Source organism: Podarcis filfolensis (assembly GCF_964270895.1).
Source record: "Podarcis filfolensis genome assembly, chromosome: 8".
NCBI classification, from domain to species: Eukaryota; Metazoa; Chordata; class Lepidosauria; order Squamata; family Lacertidae; genus Podarcis; species Podarcis filfolensis.
Genome location: NC_139611.1, coordinates 19,584,797 through 19,604,121, shown reverse-complemented (window position 1 = coordinate 19,604,121; position 19,325 = coordinate 19,584,797). Strand labels below are relative to the sequence as shown.

Genomic DNA, 19,325 nt, shown 5'->3' with positions numbered 1-19,325 from the left:
ACCTGAGGTACTATTTCTGGGTTAGCGGAGTCTGTAATCTGAAGCATCTGTAACCTGAGGTACCACTGTACTACTGTCCTAACTCCTAGTCCTCTTACGTAGTTTTATATAACATGGACACACCTTTCCTTTATAACGTTAACAAAAGAAACCAAATATTATAGTTCTATATAACACGGACACACCTTTCCTTTATAACGTTAACAAAAGAAACCAAATATTACAGCTAACTATATAGTTTAAAAAGTCCATATACCCCCTTGGATGTAGACATCATCTTTTAAGTGATGGGCTTCCTGTACTAGCAACCTGCCCGGATCTTTATCAGTTTTGCCACGGGAGACGTAATTCTTTCCTGGTGGTGCTTGAAATCTGTGCTATCCAAAAAGGATGGAGATGAGTGTGAACGCTCATTCTACTTGTGCACGATAAGTCTCCAGGCTGCGGGCCAGCTGCTGTGGGCCAACTCTGCCCGCCAGGTGTCTGGTCAAAACTGATTTATTTTGGGAGGATTGAATTGCTTCTTGGGTATTTTATTCCGGCCACCTTTTTTCTTCTTTTCTTTTTTGAGATTTTAAATTTCAGGGGTTTATGCAGATGACACAACATTGATGGCAGAAAGTGAGGAGGAATAAAAGAAACTTTTAATGAGGGTGAAAGAGGAGAGCGCAAAGTATGGTTTGAAGCTCAACATCAAAAAAACGAAGATCATGGCCACTGGTCCCATCACCTCCTGGCAAATAGAAGGGGAAGAAATGGAGGCAGCGACAGGTTTTACTTTCTTGGGCTCCATGATCACTGCAGATGGTGACAGCAGTCACGAAATTAAAAGACGCCTGCTCCTTCGGAGAAAAGCAATGACAAACCTAGACAGCATCTTAAAAAGCAGAGACATCACCTTGCCAACAAAGGTCTGTATAGTTAAAGCTATGGTTTCCCCAGTAGTGATGTATGGAAGTGAGAGCTGGACCATCAAGAAGGCTGATCGCCAAAGAATTGATGCTTTTGAATTATGGTGCTGGAGAAGACTTGAGAGTCCCATGGACTGGAAGAAGATCAAACCGATCCATTCTGAAGGAAATCAGCCCTGAGTGCTCAGTGGAAGGACAGATCCTGAAGCTGAGGCTCCAATACTTTGGCCACCTCATGAGAAGAGAAGACTCCCTGGAAAAGACCCTGATGTTGGGAAAGATTGAGGGCACAAGGAGAAGGGGACGACAGAGGACGAGATGGTTGGATAGTGTTCTCGAAGCTAACAACATGAGTTTGACCAAACTGCGGGAGGCAGTGGAAGACAGGAGTGCCTGGCGTGCTCTGGTTCATGGGGTCACGAAGAGTCGGACACGACTAAACAACAACAAAATTGTGAAGGGTTGACTTGTTTTACATTTGGTATGTTGTGTCATTATAGGACTGAGGGTTGGTTGGATGATGCCTGTGGGTCCCAACCAAGCCAGTGATTTAGTATTTGGTTAGAGTGTAGTTTGTAGTAGGGGAAACTGCAGAACTGGCGGAACCAGTTTCTTTGCTAAGTTACTCCCCCCCCCCCCCCCGTGCTTTTCTATAAGCACCTTGCCCTTATAGCTGGGACACCTTCCTTTGTCTCCCTTTGTGCCTGCAAGGAGGTGACGCCATTTCCCTTGTTTTGTTTTTATAGAGCATGAAGTGAGAGAATGAGGGATTAAAAAGTACAAAACCAGTCCTGTAAAGTTGCCATCCTTTGGTGCTTACCGTATTTTTCGCTCTATAAGACGCACCAGACCACAAGACGCACCTAGTTTTTGGAGGAGGAAAACAAGAAAAAAAAAAATTCTGAATCTCAGAAGCCAGAACAGCAAGAGGGATCGCTGTGCAGTGAAAGCAGCAATCCCTCTTGCTGTTCTGGCTTCTGGGATAGCTGCGCAGCCTGCATTCGCTACATAAGACACACACACATTTCCCCTTACTTTTTAGGAGGGGAAAAGTGAGTCTTATAGAGCAAAAAATACGGTAATTTATTGTGGGTTCTTTAGGAGCACAGGCAGGGTTGTGATTGTGATTACTATTAAAACTGTGATTAACACAGTTTTAATAGTACAGAACAATCTCCTCCAAATGTCATAGAGGAGAGTCTAAAGTAAAGAAAAAAGGCAAGCCCGAAATATTAATCCGCCAGTGCGAGCCATCAGGAAGTATCAAAATTCAAGTCCACAATGTTCATAGCAGCCAGAAAGTTTTGTGTCACCTGGGAGATGGCTTTGTATTTCATCTTAGCTCATGTAAACAATAACACCAGGCTACAAAAGAATCTTTATACTGCATTCTTTTAGTCAGAGGTCGATTATTTGTGAATTTTTCCGACTTGCCAAGCCATCTTATACCAGTTAACAAACATGGCGCCCTTTAGGTCTTTTCAACATAAAGCAACTAGCCAGGCAGCTAGGAAAAGATAGCCAATTCGAGGTTTGAAATGACAACGGTAAGCCCAGTCATTGCTTCTCCATAAGGTAAAGGACCCATGGGTGGTTACGATAAGTCCAGTCAAAGGCAACTATGGGGTTGCAGCGCTCATCTCCCTTTCAGGCTGAGGGAGCCGGCGTTTGTCCACAGACAGCTTTCTGGATCATGTGGCTGGCATGACTGAACCATTTCTGGCACAATGGGAACACCATGACGGAAACAAGAGCACACGGAAACACCGCTTACCTTCCCGCCACAGCGGTACCTATTTATCTACTTGCACTGGCATACTTTTGAACTGCTAGGTTGGCAGGAGCTGGGACAGAGCAACGGGAGCTCACCCCATCGCGGGGATTCAAACCACCGACCTTCTGATCGGCAAGGCCAAGAGGCTCAGTGGTTTAGACCACAGCGCCACCCGCATACTGGGTTGTATCCAGTGCTGGTCTTCCTCAGAGGGGTCTCACTGGATACTCTATCCCTGCAGCGAGATGTCTAGAGCTTGCCCAAGTAGGAGAAATGCCCTCTGGGTACCCTTGTGGTTCTTGTTTCTTTGGGAGAAGATCCCTTGCGCGGGAAAGGCCTCTCCCTCAAATCACAGGTCCGCCGTGTTCCCTGTTACTGGTTTTGCTGTCCGGATTGACCTCAAGCACACACAACATGTGTGAGCACACAACACTCTCCAACAGCTGGCATCCCTGAACAGCTCCTGTTGTGTCAACAGACTTTTGAAGAACGCCAGAGCGTCTGGCACCAGAGAGCTTGACTGATGTGCTGACATCCAGGATTAAGCAAAGAGCAGATTCAAAGGCGTCTTAAGCCATTAATGAATGCTCCGATTGGCAAGGCGGCAAAAGCTGTCACCAAAACAGCCCGACGACGTGGGGAAGGCTGGGGTTTCCGTTGTTATGTAGGCTCTAGCTTTGGTGTGAGGAAATGGTGGACCTTCAGATGTGGCTGAACTACGACTCCCATCATCCCCGGCCATTGGGCCTGCTTGCAAGGGTTGATGGGAGTTGCACTTTAGCAACATCTGGAGGGTAAAGGTTCCCCCACCCTCAGCCTTGGCCAACCTGCTGCCCAACAGGTATTTTGGACTTCAGCTCCCCACAGTCCCAGCCACAGGACAGGGATAGCTTAACGACTGTTATCTTTGCTCTGGTAACCTCAAGCTTAGATTCCTGCAATGCGTTATACGTAGGGCTGCCTCGGAAGATGGTTCGAAAACTTCAGCTGGTACAGAATTCAGCAGCCAGGTTGCTCACGGGAGAAAACATTCCTCTTTAACCAGGCCTTTGGATGATTGACATCCAGTGCCCTTTTAAAATGTGTTTGGGGGGTGTTATTGGGTTGCTTTGTTTTTGTTTTGGTTATGTATTTTATATTTCTGTATTGTGGTTTTATGTTGCAACCACCCTGAGACCTGCGGGGGTCTACAAATTCAATAAATAACAAATAATAGGAACATAGGAAGCTGCCTTACGCTGAGTCAGAGTTAGCCCATCAAGCTCAGTAATGCCTACACTGACTGGCAGTGGCTCTCTGGGGTTTTAGTCGTCTCTTCCAGAGCCGGGTGGCAGGTGGCGCTGTGGCTGATGCAGGTGGCGTAGGGTTAAACCACAGAGCCTAGGACTTGCCAATCAGAAGGTAGGCAGTTCAAATCCCCGTGACGGGGTGAGCTCCCATTGCTCGGTCCCTGCTCCTGCCAAGCTAGCAGTTCGAAAGCACGTCAAAGTGCAAGTAGATAAATAGGTACCGCTCTGGCGGGAAGGTAAACGGCATTTCCGTGTGCTGCTCTGGTTCGCCAGAAGCGGCTTAGTCGTGCTGGCCACATGACCCGGAAGCTGTACATCGGCTCCCTCGGCCAATAAAGCGAGATGAGCGCCGCAACCCCAGAGTCGGTCACAACTGGACCTAATGGTCAGGGGTCCCTTTACCTTTACCCAGAGGATGCCAGGGATCGAACCTAGAACTTGCTGTATTCAAATCTGCCCCAGGCTGAGGCTGCTGAACTCTGGGGCTAGGGGAAATTCTGGGGATCTGCCACGGTTGCCAGGCCAAAAGGGACTATGCTCCAGCAGGTTCCGTTTCACTGACCCTGGGTTTGCTCTCGGGTGGATAAGCACAGATCTGCAGCCATAAAGAGCCATGGTGACTCCTGCCAAGTGTTGTCTTTATGGGCCGAGACCTTTTGGAGTTGGCAAGGTGTTTGGCATTGCATGCCAGACGCCCTTTCCCATGGGTGGGTCACTGTTTGTGAACCGTGCAGAGTGAGGACAATCATTTTTTTTTCGGCAATGCTGAGTTGCATTTTAACAAAAAGGGGGGGGGAGAGTATAAAGCAAAGTACAGTCATACCTCGGGTTACAGACACTTCAGGTTGCGTATTTTCAGATTGTGGACCGCCGAAACCCGGAAGTACCGGAACGGGTTACTTCCAGGTTTCGGCGGTCGTGCATGCGCAGAAACGACAAATCACAACCTATGCATGCGCAGACGTGGGTTGCGAACGCTGCGGGTTGCGTACGTGCATTCCGCACGGATCACGTTTGCAACGCGAGCGTCCACTGTACACAACTCAATATCAATTTTTAAAATATCTTTATATGTCTATACGCTTCAGGTCACATACACTTCAGGTTACAGACTCCACTAACCCAGAAATAGTGCTTCAGGTTAAGAACTTTGCTTCAGGATGAGAACAGAAATCGTGCTCCGGCGGCGTGGCGGCAGTGGGAGGCCCCATTAGCTAAAGTGGTGCTTCAGGTTAAGAACAGTTTCAGGTTAAGTACGGACCTCTGGAACGAATTAAGTACTTAACCTGAGGTACCACTGTATTTGTATCTATGTGTCAATATTAATATGGATATGGGTATCGATAGATATCTCAAGGATGAGTTGGGGTCTCAGTGTGGGGGGAGGCTTAGCTTGGCAGTGGTTCAAGGAAAGCCGCTAACTGCTGTCAGAGGAAGCACGTGCTTCCCCAGCCCCACGTGCCCCCCAGCTTGAGAGCACCCTGCTGGTTTCAATTTCAAATACTTTAAAACTTCTTTCCCCCGAAAAATTTTCACTGTTCTTTTTGTAAACCGTTTTGAGCTTTGCTTGTTTTACAATCACATCGCACGAAACGATGATTAAAAAAGGAATATAACTCAGAAGGGGGTTGGTGGTGCTTATATTTTTGGCTATACCCTCCAACATTTCTCCCATGAAAATAGGGGTGCCCCATTCCATAATGGTAATTTTACTATTTATACCCCACACATCTTGCTGGGTTGCCCCAGCCACTCTGTGCAGCTTCCAACATATATAAAAACACAATTAAACATGGATAAAACTTCCCTATACACAGAATTGCCTTCAGATGGCTTGGGGGTCAGATAACTCCAGTGCTTTTTTTCTTTTAAAAAATGTTTAGCAGTACAGTACAGTACTCTCATTTTCCTACTCATATTGAAATAAAAAGGTAAAGGTAAAGGGACTCCTAGGTCCAGTCGTGGCCAACTCTGGGGTTGCAGCACTCATCTCGCTTTATTGGCCGAGGGAGCCGGTGTACAGCTTCTGGGTCATGTGGCCAGCATGACTAAGCCGCTTCTGGCGAACCAGAGCAGCGCTTCCGGAGCGGTACCTATTTATCTACTTGCACTTTGAGGTGCTTTCGAACTGCTAGGTTGGCAGGAGCAGGGACCGAGCAACGGGAGATGAAATGCTGCGCCTCAATGAGGCCAAACTTAGATTCACAAAATGTTTAGGGGTATGCATATCTCTGCGCCCCCCCAGAAAAAACAGCACTGGATAACTCCGTACCTTCCAACATTTCTCCAGTGAAAATAGGGGCATCCTAAGGAAAAGAGGACAATCTGGAATCAAATCAGAAATCAGGGATTCTCTAAATCAGGGAAAATAGGGACACTTGGAGGGTCTGACAGGCCTACATATGCAGAGTGCAGAGCTCACGTGGGATCCCTTGTTTTTAGGACTCCCTTTTAATCAGGAGGCGGAAGCGGGGAGACTTTTTTGCCGCATCAATAAGTAAATAAACAAAAGCCTCTTCTCGCCTGGCTCCCCGCCACGTTTGTTGAATGGCGTCAAGATTCGGAGGGGGCGAGATTTGGGGCGTGGCCTCGCGGGAGGGGGCGTGGCCCTGCTTTTAAAAACCTCCTCGGCGCTCCAAAAAGTGGAGGCTCCCTGCGCGCTGCGATGGATCAAGCGCTCTGCCGCTCCGTGCTCATCACCGGCGCCAACCGGGGCATCGGCCTGGGCTTGGTCGAGGGGTTCCTGGCTGCCTCCCCCTGCCCAGAAGTCGTCATCGCCACCTGCCGGTGCCCTGAAAGCGCTCAGGTAAGGCGGACGCATTTCACCTGCACGCACCCGAATCCCCCCAAGCCCACCTGGACCAGGATCCTGATCCCCCCCATTGGCCAGCCAGGTGACAGAGTGGTGTAGTGGTTAGAGGCAACGCCGGCAAACGGGGGTTCGGATCCTGCTCCCCTCCCGCCATGAAGATCACTGGGCGACCTTGGACTAGTCCCCGGCTCTGCCAGACCAGCCTAACTCGCAGGGCTGTTTTGTGAGGATGAAACAGAGGGCGGGGGGAGATGAGAACTGCGGAGACCGCTTTGAGTTCCTTGGGAGGAAAGGGAGGATATAAATAAATATTGAGACCCTCCTCTCTCCTCCCCGCACCCAAATCTCAGATCTGGAGAGAGCATCCTAAATCATGCTCCTTATGCTTACTTTCCCGATAGTGGCGCTATAAGCCCTTCTGAAGATTTCCCCTCTGCTCCAGAATGGGGAGACCCTCAAGTTCCCCCTTTCCAAGACACTGTATGCCTGTACAGTGGTACCTCAGGTTAAGTACTTAATTCGTTCCGGAGGTCTGTTCTTAACCTGAAACTGTTCTTAACCTGAAGCACCACTTTAGCTAATGGGGCCTCCTGCTGCCGCCATGCCGCCGGAGCACGATTTCTGTTCTCATCCTGAAGCAAAGTTCTTAACCCGAGGTACTATTTCTGGGTTAGTGGAGTCTGTAACCTGAAGCGTATGTAACCTGAAGTGTATGTAACCAAAGGTACCACTGTATCAGCAATGGGGTTCTGGGGTCTACTATCTGCTTTTCCATAGATGCTAAGGAAAACCACACAGATTTTTTTCATAAAATTATTATCCGGCTCTCTTGGATAAGCGAGTTGAACAAAACCAGTCAGTCTTCCAGTGAGTGTGGTTGCATCATGGCTATATATATAAGGGCTAGATGACCTTGCCAGTTTTATTTTAAATCTCTTTCTTTAACTCTACCCAATGCAGACGGTTGCTATTGCTTTCTGAGTGAGATTTAATTGGCATACTGGCAAATTCAGGATTGCACAGTTAAAGTTGATTATGTCCATAGATTTGTACTTTTATTTGTACTTTTTATTTGCCGCTGCCTTTCCAAAGTTCAAACCATGCTCAAGGTGGTTTGCAGCATGAAAAAAAATACATAATTATGACATAACAAAAGCAGTCATAATAAATGTTAATAAATGTTAATAAAACATTTTAAAATACACAACCAAACCGAACAATTTCCACATAAATCACAAGAAGATCCAAAATAAAGATGCAGGAAAAAACACACCCAACAGCAACATCCCCCCCAACAAAAAAATGCAAACACCCCAGACCAAGAGGCTGTTCAGCCTCAGTTTTTGTAGCTGGAGTCTGTCCAGGCCCCCCCCCCCCCCCAGCTAGGCGGAACAGGCCTGCAAGACAGGGAGAAAATCTTCCAGGACTCACAGATAATATAGTCTTTGGCTACTTCCGCCTCAGGTTTTTTGATTGGCAGGTCAATCAAAAGGTCGGACTTTTTGAGCTAACAGACTATTGGTTGCTTTGAGGCAACATCGTCCAGGCTTCCCAGAAACAAGTGGGGATTAATGCTCATCATGCCAACATCATCTAATCTTCCCACAGGCAAATCAGAATGAATCTTTGGTGAACAACCTAAGAACAACCTAAGCTGGTGTTTCTCAAACTTGGGTCTCCAGCGGTTGTTGGGCTACAACTCCCACCATGCCTAGCTAGCAGGACCAGTGGTCAGGGATGATGGGGGTTGTAGTCCAACAACAGCTGGGAGAAACACTGATCTCAGGAACCAGCTGGAATAATTTCTTTCCAATATACCTCCCTCTACACTCGCTTAGTACACTGAACCCTCTCTGCTATTTTAATCCCTGTTCCCCAGTTTGGATAGATTCTTTTTTGCACCTCACTGCTGGGCAGATGAGTTCTGTCTGTGTCTATTTTGCAGGGAGGATAGAACACTCTGTGCATCCTCAGAGGCGCTCTTGTGATTGAGCAGCACCTTCTAGTTCCCTGGGCTGTGAATTCCATTGGGAAGAGCTGCCACTCAGTGTGGTAGAACGGTAGCTTTGCTTCCAAAGGTCCCAGGTTCAATCGCTTACGTCTCCAGGTGGGGCTGGGAGAGACTCTCAGATTTCCAAACTCTGGAAAAATGACTTGCAGTAGAGAAGAAGGACTTGCAGAGTAGATGTTAACATTGTAATTAGCATTTATTGCCTAGGAGGAAAGGCTGGAATCCAAATAACTATTTAGGGTAGTATTTCATCACAAAGCACAACGATTTCTGCTTTCATTAACGTACGTACTGCAATCCCAAAGTTTGTTTCCTGGTCAGTCCTTGCCAGCTCAGTGTGTTTGTGAAGTTGGGATTATTTTTACCTTGACCTGCCTTGTTCCATACTTTCTTAGTACAGTAAATTGTACTTCGCGTACCAGTTAGCTAAACATTAAAAGGACCCCTGACGGTTAAGTTCAGTCACAGATGACTCTGGGGTTGTGGCACTCATCTCGCTTTACAGGCCGAGGGAAGCCGGTGTTTGTCCGCAGACAGTTTTTCCGGGTCGTGTGGCCAACATCACTAAGCCGCTTCTGGCGCAATGAAACACCGAAACCAGAGCAGTGCACAGAAATGCCGTTTACCTTCCCGCCGGAGCGATACCTATTTACAGTGGTACCTCAGGTTAAGTACTTAATTCGTTCCGGAGGTCCGTTCTTAACCTGAAACTGTTCTTAACCTGAAGCACCGCTTTAGCTAATGGGGCCTCCTGCTGCTGCTGCGCCGCCGGAGCACGATTTCTGTTCTTATCCTGAAGCAAAGTTCTTAACCCGAGGTAATATTTCTGGGTTAGCGGAGTATGTAACCTGAAGTGTATGTAACCTGAAGCATATGTAACCTGAGGTACCACTGTATCTCCTTGCACTTTTTGGCGTGCTTTCAAACTGCTAGGTTGACAGGAGCAGGGACCGAGCAACGGGAGCTCACCCTGTCGTGGGGAATCGAACCACCGACCTTCTGATCGGCAAGCCCAAGAGGCTCAGTGGTTTAGACCACGGCGCCACCCGCGCTCCTAGCTAACTATTAGGGGTGTACAATTCTCCCTAGGGGGTGGAAAGGCGACAACCCAGTTAAACCCTTGACAGGAGAAGATTGGTCTTGCCTAGGCTGGATTCAAACACAGATAAAAATTGAGAGGCAGGTGGTTGCAGTCCCTTGCCGCTGCCCCATACAGACATGCAGCATATTGGGGGTCCTGTTGCATTATGTCAGGATTGCAATACCTTAAGTACCACCTCTCTCCATATGAACCTGAGATCATCATCTAAGGCCCTTTTCTGTGTGCCTTTGCCATGAGAGGTGCAGAGGGCGGCAGCATGAGAATGGGCCTTTTCTGTGGTGGCTCCCTGCTTATGGAATGCTCTCCCCAGGAAGGCTTACTTGGCACCTTGCTTATAAAATGCCCCTCTTCAACCGAGCCTTTGGCTGATTAACATCCAATGCCCTTTGAAATGTGTTGTGGGTGGGTGGGGGGTTATTGGTTCCCCCCTCTCTCGTAGCCCACTGGCTGAGCATCGAGGGGGTCCAGCCTGCCAGCCCAGAAAACCCACCCCCAGGTGAGTCACCCACTTTGGTTAATGCTGCGAATCTGATGGGGCGCTTTCAGCGTTACTTTCTGTAGGGTTGGATTGGTGCTCTTTTATGAAGAAGAAGTAGTAGTAGTTTGGATTTGATATCCCGCTTTATCACTACCCTAAGGAGTCTCTAGGGACGTGGGTGGCGCTGTGGGTTAAACCACAGAGCCTAGGACTTGCTGATCAGAAGGTCGGCGGTTCGAATCCCCGCGACGGGGTGAGCTCCCGTTGCTCGGTCCCTGCTCCTGCCAACCTAGCAGTTCAAAAGCACGTCAAAGTGCAAGTAGATAAATAGGTACCGCTCCAGTGGGAAGGCAAACGGTGTTTCCGTGCGCTGCTCTGGTTCGCCAGAAGCGGCTTAGTCATGCTGGCCACATGACCCGGAAGCTGTACGCCCGCTCCCTCGGCCAAAAAAGCGAGATGAGCGCAGCAACCCCAGAGTCGGTCACGACTGGACCTAATGGTCAGGGGTCCCTTTACCTTTACCTTTAAGGAGTCTCAAAGCGGCTAACAATCTCCTTTCCCTTCCTCCCCACAACAAATACTGTGAGGTGAGTGGGGCTGAGAGACTTCAGAGAAGTGTGACTAGCCCAAGGTCACCCAGCAGCTGCATGTGGAGGAGCGGGGAATCAAACCCGGTTCACCAGATTACGAGTCCATCGCTCTTAACCACTACACCACACTATACCACCTTTAATTAACAAGGGTTGCCCGTGTTTATGACGTATACGGCAAATCCGTCCTTTTCAAGACAAGCCTCGTCCCAAACCTGGCAAACCTGGAATGAGACTTGATACTCTGATAACACTACTATTCTTTACTTGGACTCATATTCTTTTTCAGATCTTTGCAACTGGGCTCATTCCACGTGCCCGCTTTACGGTTTTGTTTTTCATCCTTTAATTTTTGTTTGCTTGTTTTTCCCTTTTTATTTATTGATACTTGTTCAAAAATATACAGACGTTCGCACCCATTACAATGTGTACTTTTATAATACGCTGAAATTAAAACAGAGGATTAATATAACAAAGAACAAAGGCAGAAAGAAGCAAAGGGGGAAAAGAGACCGAAAGAGACAGAAAGCAAAAGAAGAGGAGGAGATTAAAGAAGCATTTTTATTATGTATGTTGTGGTTTTTGTATTGTATTTTTATGTTGTGAACCTGCCAGGGATCTACGGAAGATGGGCGGTAAATACATTTAATAAAGAAGACGAATAATAATAATACTATTGCTATCCTATGGGTGGAGGAAGACTGGCAACGGCTGCCATTAAAATGCATTTAGGCAGATGGGATGTCCACAAGTGTTGGTCCTGTTCTTTCTTTCTAGGAGCTACAGAAACTCTGCAAGCAGTACAGCAACATCAGGGTTTTGCCGCTTGGTAAGCAAAAAGTTTCCTCTTCTGCTCTGCGCCTGACGGCCCCCATGAATGTATCTGAAGCTTGGGTCCCCAGCTATTATTGGACTACAACTCCCATCATCCCTGACCACTGGCCCTACCAGCTAGGGATGATGGGAGTTATAGTCCAACAACAGTTGGGGGGACCCAAGTTTGAGAGACACCGAAAGAAATAGGATTGTATCCAGTGTTAGTCCTGCTCAGAGTAAACCCGTTGAAACTGAAGGACAAGGGGATGTGACAACTCTCCTGTTTGGAAGTATGGGATTTTCTAATTGAGAGAAAGGTGAATTGGAGGTGGCATGGCAGAAATTTACAAAATGGCATGGAGATAGTGGATAAGGAAATGTTTTCCTCCCTTATTCAGAAAGAGTGCATGTCTTTTCTTCTTCTTTCGTAACACGAGAACTTGGAGACGTCCAATGAGGCTGAAAGCTGGAAGGTTTAGGACAGGTGAAAGAATATATTACTTCATGCAGTGCATAGTTTAGCTATGGAACTCACTGCCACTGGAGGCAACGATGGCCTGCCACCAACTTGGATGGCTGTAAGTTGGGTCCTGCTTGTGGACTTCCCTTGGGGTCAGCTGGTAGGCCACTATGAGAACAGGGCTCTGGACTCGATGAACACCTGACCTGATCCGGCAGAGTCTTCTTATGTTCTGAGCATAATTAAGACGGGCCCATTAATTTCCATGGGTCTACTTTGAGTAAAACATTGGTTACAAACAACCGTGGATTGCACATCAATTGCAAATGCAAAGAACAACAATGAAGAGAACAAATCCCAGTCGTTGACCGATTTCCATTCTTGCACACAGACCAGCATGTGAACTGCAGCAAATTCTACTTCATTTCTCTGCAGAATTTTCTGACATCCCTAGTTGCCAGTCACTATAGACAAGGCTGACCTATGGATCATTGTTCTGGAGCAGTTACTCCTTAACTGCTCTCTCCTCCCCATCCGCTCTGGACACCTCGGTGAGAGAGAGCTATGCAGAAGTTGACAGGTTCAATCCCCAGGTAGGGCTGGGGATGTCTACTGTCTGAAAGCCCGGAGAGCTTCTGCCAGTCAATGTAGACAGTATTGGGCTAGATAGACCGGCAGTCTGACTCTCTCTCTTATGCATCATCTTCTCCTGTGTTCTCGAATCCAGATGTGGTTTCTGAAAGCAGCATCAAGGAAACGGTCAAGGAGGTGGAAGACATTGTTGGGGAGAAAGGGCTGAACTGCCTCATCAACAACGCCGGCATCAATGTCTTAGGTTCTCTGGAAGACGTCACCACGGAAGCCATGCTCAGGACCTTCGAGACCAACACTGTTGCCCAGCTAATGCTCTCCAAAGTAAGAACAAAGTCGGTAAATCTGGCATCTACCGTGGTCGCCTGGGGCAAGTCGTCCTCTGCCGCAGCCAACAGCTAGGGACATTTAACTAACAGTGGTTCTTCTGTTTGGTTGCTAAGCTGCCTGTTGCTTAACCTATTTTGTAAGATTTATATATCGCTAGAGTGTTTAAAAAAAGCTCAAAAGTGCTCGAACCTGTATGTGGACCTGTCAGCTTTGCAGCCTTAAGGCTGAGTTAACATGGAATGGCTTGGGAAGAAGGTAGATGTGGGTCCGTGGGTGGTTTGCTCTGGTAGAAGAATGGCTGTAGCTCAGTGGTAAAACATTTGCTTTACGTGCAGAAGGTCCCTGGTTCAATCTCTACCAGTATCTCCAGGCCAGGCTAGGAAATATTCTCTATCTGAAACCCTGAAGTGCTGCTTCTAATCGATGCAGGCAATACTGGTTAGTTGAGTCAATGCAGTGGCGTAGCGTGGGGGGTGCAGGGGGGGCCGGCCGCACCGGGTGCAACATCTGGGGGTTAGGGTTAGGGGGCGCAAATCCACGGGTTAGGGGGCGCAAATTACTTGCCTTGCCCCGGGTGCTGACAACCCACGCTACGCCACTGAGTCAGTGGTCTGATCTGGTGCAACACAGGCTCCTACATGTCTGTGACTGGCAAGAGTTTCTAACTCCCATGTCGTTCTAAACAATTATTGTCTTCCCTCCCCCACCCCACCCATCTAAAGTATGTTCCTAGAATTCCTTATCCACGATAGCTCAGATAAAAGTTGCACTTAGTCTGTACCCAGCGTATTGCTCACATTGGCTTGGCACAGATTTTGCATCTGCCTCCACACCTGGTTCCTGTAGATGGACTCTGGGGCTCTAGTAGAGAGGCAGTCAGTCATTGATGTCTTGGGAACTCTTCATTTCAGCTCTGTTTCACACAGGTGGTCATGAGAAACAGTCCACTGCGAAATTGGCTGCAGAATTTCACTTCACTGAGAAATCACAACTTTTGATCGTTTTTTTAAAAAAATCAAGTTTCTAGTCCTTATGTTCAGTCCCCCCCCCCCAATAAATTAATATATAGATAAATAAATTGAGTTTCTATTCCTTTGGACCTGGAGGATCGGTTTGAATCTCAGAACTGCCTGAATCTCAGAAGCTGGAAGAATTTCCAAATAAGATTTCTCAGGAGATAGGAAATTAGAGGATATGCAAATTTGCTTTAACTTGCAGAGTGTATTCCCCCTTTTGTAGGATTTGCTAACTTGCTGAAAGGTTGTGTTTTTATTCGTTTTAAGAAAATTCTAACCGCGTGCTCTTTTAAAAAATACATTGCCTGTGCAGACATCACCTTCCGATTTCCCGTTAAAAATAAATAAATCCCTTTAGGCATTTCTGCCGCTTTTGAAGAAAGCTGCCAAGCAAAGTGCCACCATGGGGTGTCACCGTGCTGCAATTGTCAACATGTCATCCCTCTCGGCCTCCATAGGGCTTGCAAAATCCAATGATATGTACCACACGATATACCCTTACAGAATTTCGAAGGTGAGTGTTCTTAGTAGGTAACTATATTGGGAGAATGGAGAGGGGGCGGGTGGGGGGAGTGGGAAGAGATGTAAGATAACTTTCAAAGTGATGAGTTGCATCTGACGCTACTCCTAACTTGGTGTACACCTCTTGAAGTTAATGGATCTACTCAGCAGTGCTCCAAACCATGAATCCTTAGAATGGATGGGCTCTAACTCAGTGTTGGAGCATCTGCTTTGCATGCAGAAGGTCCCTGGGCTCAGTCTCCACCATTTCCAGGAAGAGATGGGACAGACCTTATTAATCTGCAGGAGACAACTGGACGAATTTCACCTATTGACTGGGAAGAAAATCAAAATATAGCTCTGAAGGTAGCTTTGGATACAGCTTAGGCTCAGTCTATCTGAAGGACTATATTCTCCCGTAAGAACCTGATCAGGCTCTGAGATCTTCAGGGGGAGGCCCTTCTCTCTTTCCCGCCACCCTCACAGGCACCCTTGGTGGGGATACGGGAGAGGGCCTTCTTGGTGGTGGCTCCCAGACTTTGGAACTCCTTCCCTAGAGAAGCTAAACTGGTTCCCTCCTGGCTCGTCCCTCTGCTGGCAGTTGCTGTGAACCGCAGGAGGGGAGAGGGCTCTGGTGTTCAAACCCTGCTTGCGGGTTTCCCACGTACATCTGTTTGGCCACTGTGAGAGAAGAGAATACAGGACGCGATGGGCCATTGAGTTCAACAGGCTCTTCTTATGTTCTTGATGGGATGGGAACCTAACTGCACAATAAGAAAGGAAGTCGGCAAGGTAGAAGGTAGTGAACCAGGACAGAGAGGTGACTGGGTTTGCACAAAAGAGCATCTCAAATTCCAAAGAGCTAGCATATTACCATAGCTTGATATCCCCTGCCAGTAAAAGTTAATGTCCAAACAGTGGTTCCAGTTGATATCATCCCTCTGGTTAGATCTGTGGAGCTGGGTTCCCAACAAACAGATCTAATTTGACACCCGCTTTTATCTCCAAAGGGCCATTAAGGGTTTTTTAGCTCTTCTTGGGCGAGATGAGATTTTCAGAAGCAAACAAAATCATTCCTCCTGATGCATGCACAGTGAGTCAGCTACAAACACCTAACATTCCCTAGCCAGCCAGGGATTCAAATATTAGGTGTTACCTTGACAGGAATGATATTGTATTAGTTGAGGAAGGTTGCAGCACACCCTCTGCAAATTTAAGAGCTGGAGAAAAATACGTATGAAGAGAATAGGGGACAAAGAGCTGAGCGCTCTTATCGCCTCTTGACGCAACGTGAGAGTTTAGGGTCAGATAGGAATACCCGGTATTTTTCAGCCTTTTATGGAGGGGCATCACTTCAGACTTTTATTGTAGGTAAATCTCTTGGAACGTGGCAGGACTAGCTAACAAAATAACTGATAAGGAGGTGGTTACCCCTTTGAATAAATATTACATGACCGGCCTCCAAGAAACCAGGATAGGCTTGGACCAGACTGACATTAATATGAAGGGGTTTAATTATTGGATAAAACCTGCCCACAAGTTGCTAAAGTATGGTCTTGGGGTTTCGTCACATGTGTATCTTCTAGATATGATACATTATATTATTTGTGCTGTATTTGTGATGTTCTGTTATGGTTTATTATGCTGTTGTTGCTTATTGTTTGTAAGCCGCTTTGGGATTCATTTGAATGAAAAGCAGCATAGAAATGCAATCCATCAATCGATCCTGATTTTTCAGCTGCTTTTGATTCACTCAGTCATAATTGTCCTTGAGATAAGGATTGATAGAAGATTGCTGGTGCTGATGCAAGGACTTCATTGGGATGCCAAATTCCATCCAAATTATGATAGAATTTATCTCTAGGAAGAGATCAGTAGTCGCCACTTGAAACTATGCTTTCTTCCTTTGTTTTATTTATATTTTAAATGAAAACACTCTGTCTGACCTTGATAGTTTGGGATAAAAGTTGGCAGAGAGTGAATTGGTTCACATTAGCTGAAATGCCACATAACCTCCTTATAATAATTTATTTTGAGTTCTTTTTAAAAGGCGGTGGACTGCTGCCAACATTAGTCTTACTCAGAGTAGTTCCATTCAAATTAATGGGCAGGATTTAAGTTAGCTTCATTAATTTGGATGTGTCTTATTTGAGCAAAATTTAGCTATAATTCTATATCAAGATATGTGTGGTGGGGGGAGTGTTAATGCATAATTGCTATTATTAGAAATTTTTAAAAAAGAATAATTATCAGTGGGAACTAACATGAGTTGCGTCCAATGAAGTTTTACTCAGAAGACTCATTCAAATTAATGAACGTGGCAAAGTTAGGTCTATTGACTCCAATGAGTCTGCTTTGAGTAGGACAAGCATTGGCTTTGACCCGGTGTTTCGAATTCCTGATATTACTGACGTCTTGTTTGTTGCTTAGAAGCGGTTCATTGCTCAATAATAAAAGAATTTTGCGGAAAGGAAAAAGATGAGTTTTCATAGAATTGTCGAGATGGCGCGGGTCATCAGATTCAGCCCCCTGCGATGCAGGAATCTTTTGCCCGACGTGGGGCTCAAACCGACAACTCTGAGATTAAAAGCCTTGTGTCATCTAACTCTTTCCACTTCTCTCCCTGACCTCCCTCCAAGGCGGCACTAAACATGCTCACGAAGTGCCTTGCTACAGACCTGAGATTGGAAGGGATCCTCTGCATCGCCCTCCACCCAGGCTGGATCCAAACGGATATGGGAGGGACAAAGGTCAGTCAAGTCAATCTTTTCTCCCCCACCCTTGTTTAAGCAAGTTCTTTGCCCTCCATGTGTTGTTGTTCCTGTCAGTATTTTCATCCTTCCCATTGCAAGGATCACCCGTTCCTTGTGAGAAAGAAAGGAGGGGGCAGAAGCTACTCTTCCAGACTTCCGTCTCCAGCACTGTGTGGCTTTTTCTTTGATCTGTCAATAATAATAATAATAATTAATGATTTATTTATACCCCGCCCATCTGGCTGGGTTTCCTCAGCCACTCTGGCCGGCTTCCAACAGAATATTAAAACACAATAATATATTAAACATTAAAAGCTTCCCTAAACATCTTGTCTAGAGACAAGATGGCAGTATGAGAGACCTGTTTCTCTCGTACATGTTTGTTAAAGGTAAAGGGACCCCTGACCATTAGGTCCAGTCATGGCCGACTCTGGGGTTGCGGCACTCATCTCGTTTTATTGGCCAAGGAAGCCGGTGTACAGCTTCCGGGTCATGTGGCCAGCATGACTAAGCCGCTTTTTTCACTGTGCATTAATAATATTTTATTTTTTTAAAGGAAAGGGCAGACTAATCAGTGTCTTATGAACACGTAACATTGCCTTGCACAGATCCAGCCCATTTATCCTTGCATTTATCAATGGAGGCTGATACATTGGGGTGCAGGGGGCCCCAATGCTTCAGTCTGCCCTCTGCCAAGTCCCGCCTGCCTACTAACTTACAACCAGTCTAGGTGGTGGCCCTGCCTGCCAGCTGTTGCCCCTTGTAGAATTCAGCATGGAGGAGGACGGGGGCAAAACTAGAATGAGTTGGCTCTGCCTACTGCTGGCTCTAGCACCACCTACTGTTGGTCTCCCTGCCTTCCGCCCTACCAGTTGCCACTGCCTTCCAGTACTGTCCTGGCACCAAAATGGCAACTAGGCATTCCATTTTGGTGACTGTAACCCTGGTTTAAGGAGCCGTTTGGTGCCTAGCTTATATATCTGAGTTTCTAACACTGGCTACCAATGGACTACTAACTGAGGCCATTTAGGGCTTTAAAGGTCAACACCAACACTTTGAATTGTGCCCGGAAACATGCTGGGAGCCAATGTGGGTCTTTCAGAACCGGTCTTATGTGTTTTATGTGTAGGTCTCCTTTATATTATTTTGAAGGACACTGCTGCTGTAATAAGCTTGCCCTCTCTCTCTCTCTCTCTCCACCCTTCTCCTCTGTTCTCCTAGGCTCCGTTGAAGGTGCAAGATGCCGTCCCATCGATCATCTCTCTTTTAGCTCAGCTCAGCGAAAAAGACAATGGTGCTTTCCTGGATCGGGAAGGGAAAACTTTGCCCTGGTAGCAGTAGCTCCTGGATTCCAAGAACCTGAAGCAACAGCTTGAATCTGGATATACACATTTTAACAGGAATGGACTTTGATTTGCTCACTGGTGTTCCGCCTCACTGTGTTTTTAACTTACACGTAGCAATCTGGATATGCACATTTTAACAGGAATGGACTTTGATTTGCTCACTGGTGTTCCGCCTCACTGTGTTTTTAACTTACACGTAGCAATAGCTGTATTGAATGTGGTCCGAAATCCACCTCCGTCCATCGTAGCTAGTAGCTGTTTGACAGGCCTCCCACATAGGAAGCTGCCTCATATCACGTCAGACATTGGTCCATTTAGTTCTGTATTGTCTACACTGACCGGCAGCAGCTCTCTAGGGTTTCAGGAATGTGACATTCCCAGCCCTCCGTATGAGTTAGGCCAGGCTGCATCCATAGCTGGGACAAGTATTCTACCACACAAGCAATCAGAAAACTGTCTCAGCCTATCAAAGCATGGATTACCTCAGCAAGGATCATGCCAATCTGATTAGTTGCTCGGCAACACCTCCACTCTGAGAGTTCGTC

General features: G+C 46.9%; 1 protein-coding gene across 1 annotated transcript; it reads left to right on the top strand.

Moving 5' to 3' along the window:
- The first annotated feature begins 6,603 nt into the window (after positions 1-6,603).
- LOC310769294 (C-signal-like) lies at positions 6,604-18,852 on the top strand. Its single transcript, XM_083628304.1, has 6 exons — positions 6,604-6,780; positions 11,745-11,796; positions 12,971-13,158; positions 14,539-14,694; positions 17,321-17,431; positions 18,656-18,852. The coding sequence occupies exons 1-6, from the start codon at positions 6,640-6,642 to the stop codon at positions 18,767-18,769; spliced, it is 762 nt and encodes a 253-aa protein (XP_083484430.1). The 5' UTR covers positions 6,604-6,639; the 3' UTR covers positions 18,770-18,852.
- Positions 18,853-19,325: the final 473 nt, after the last annotated feature.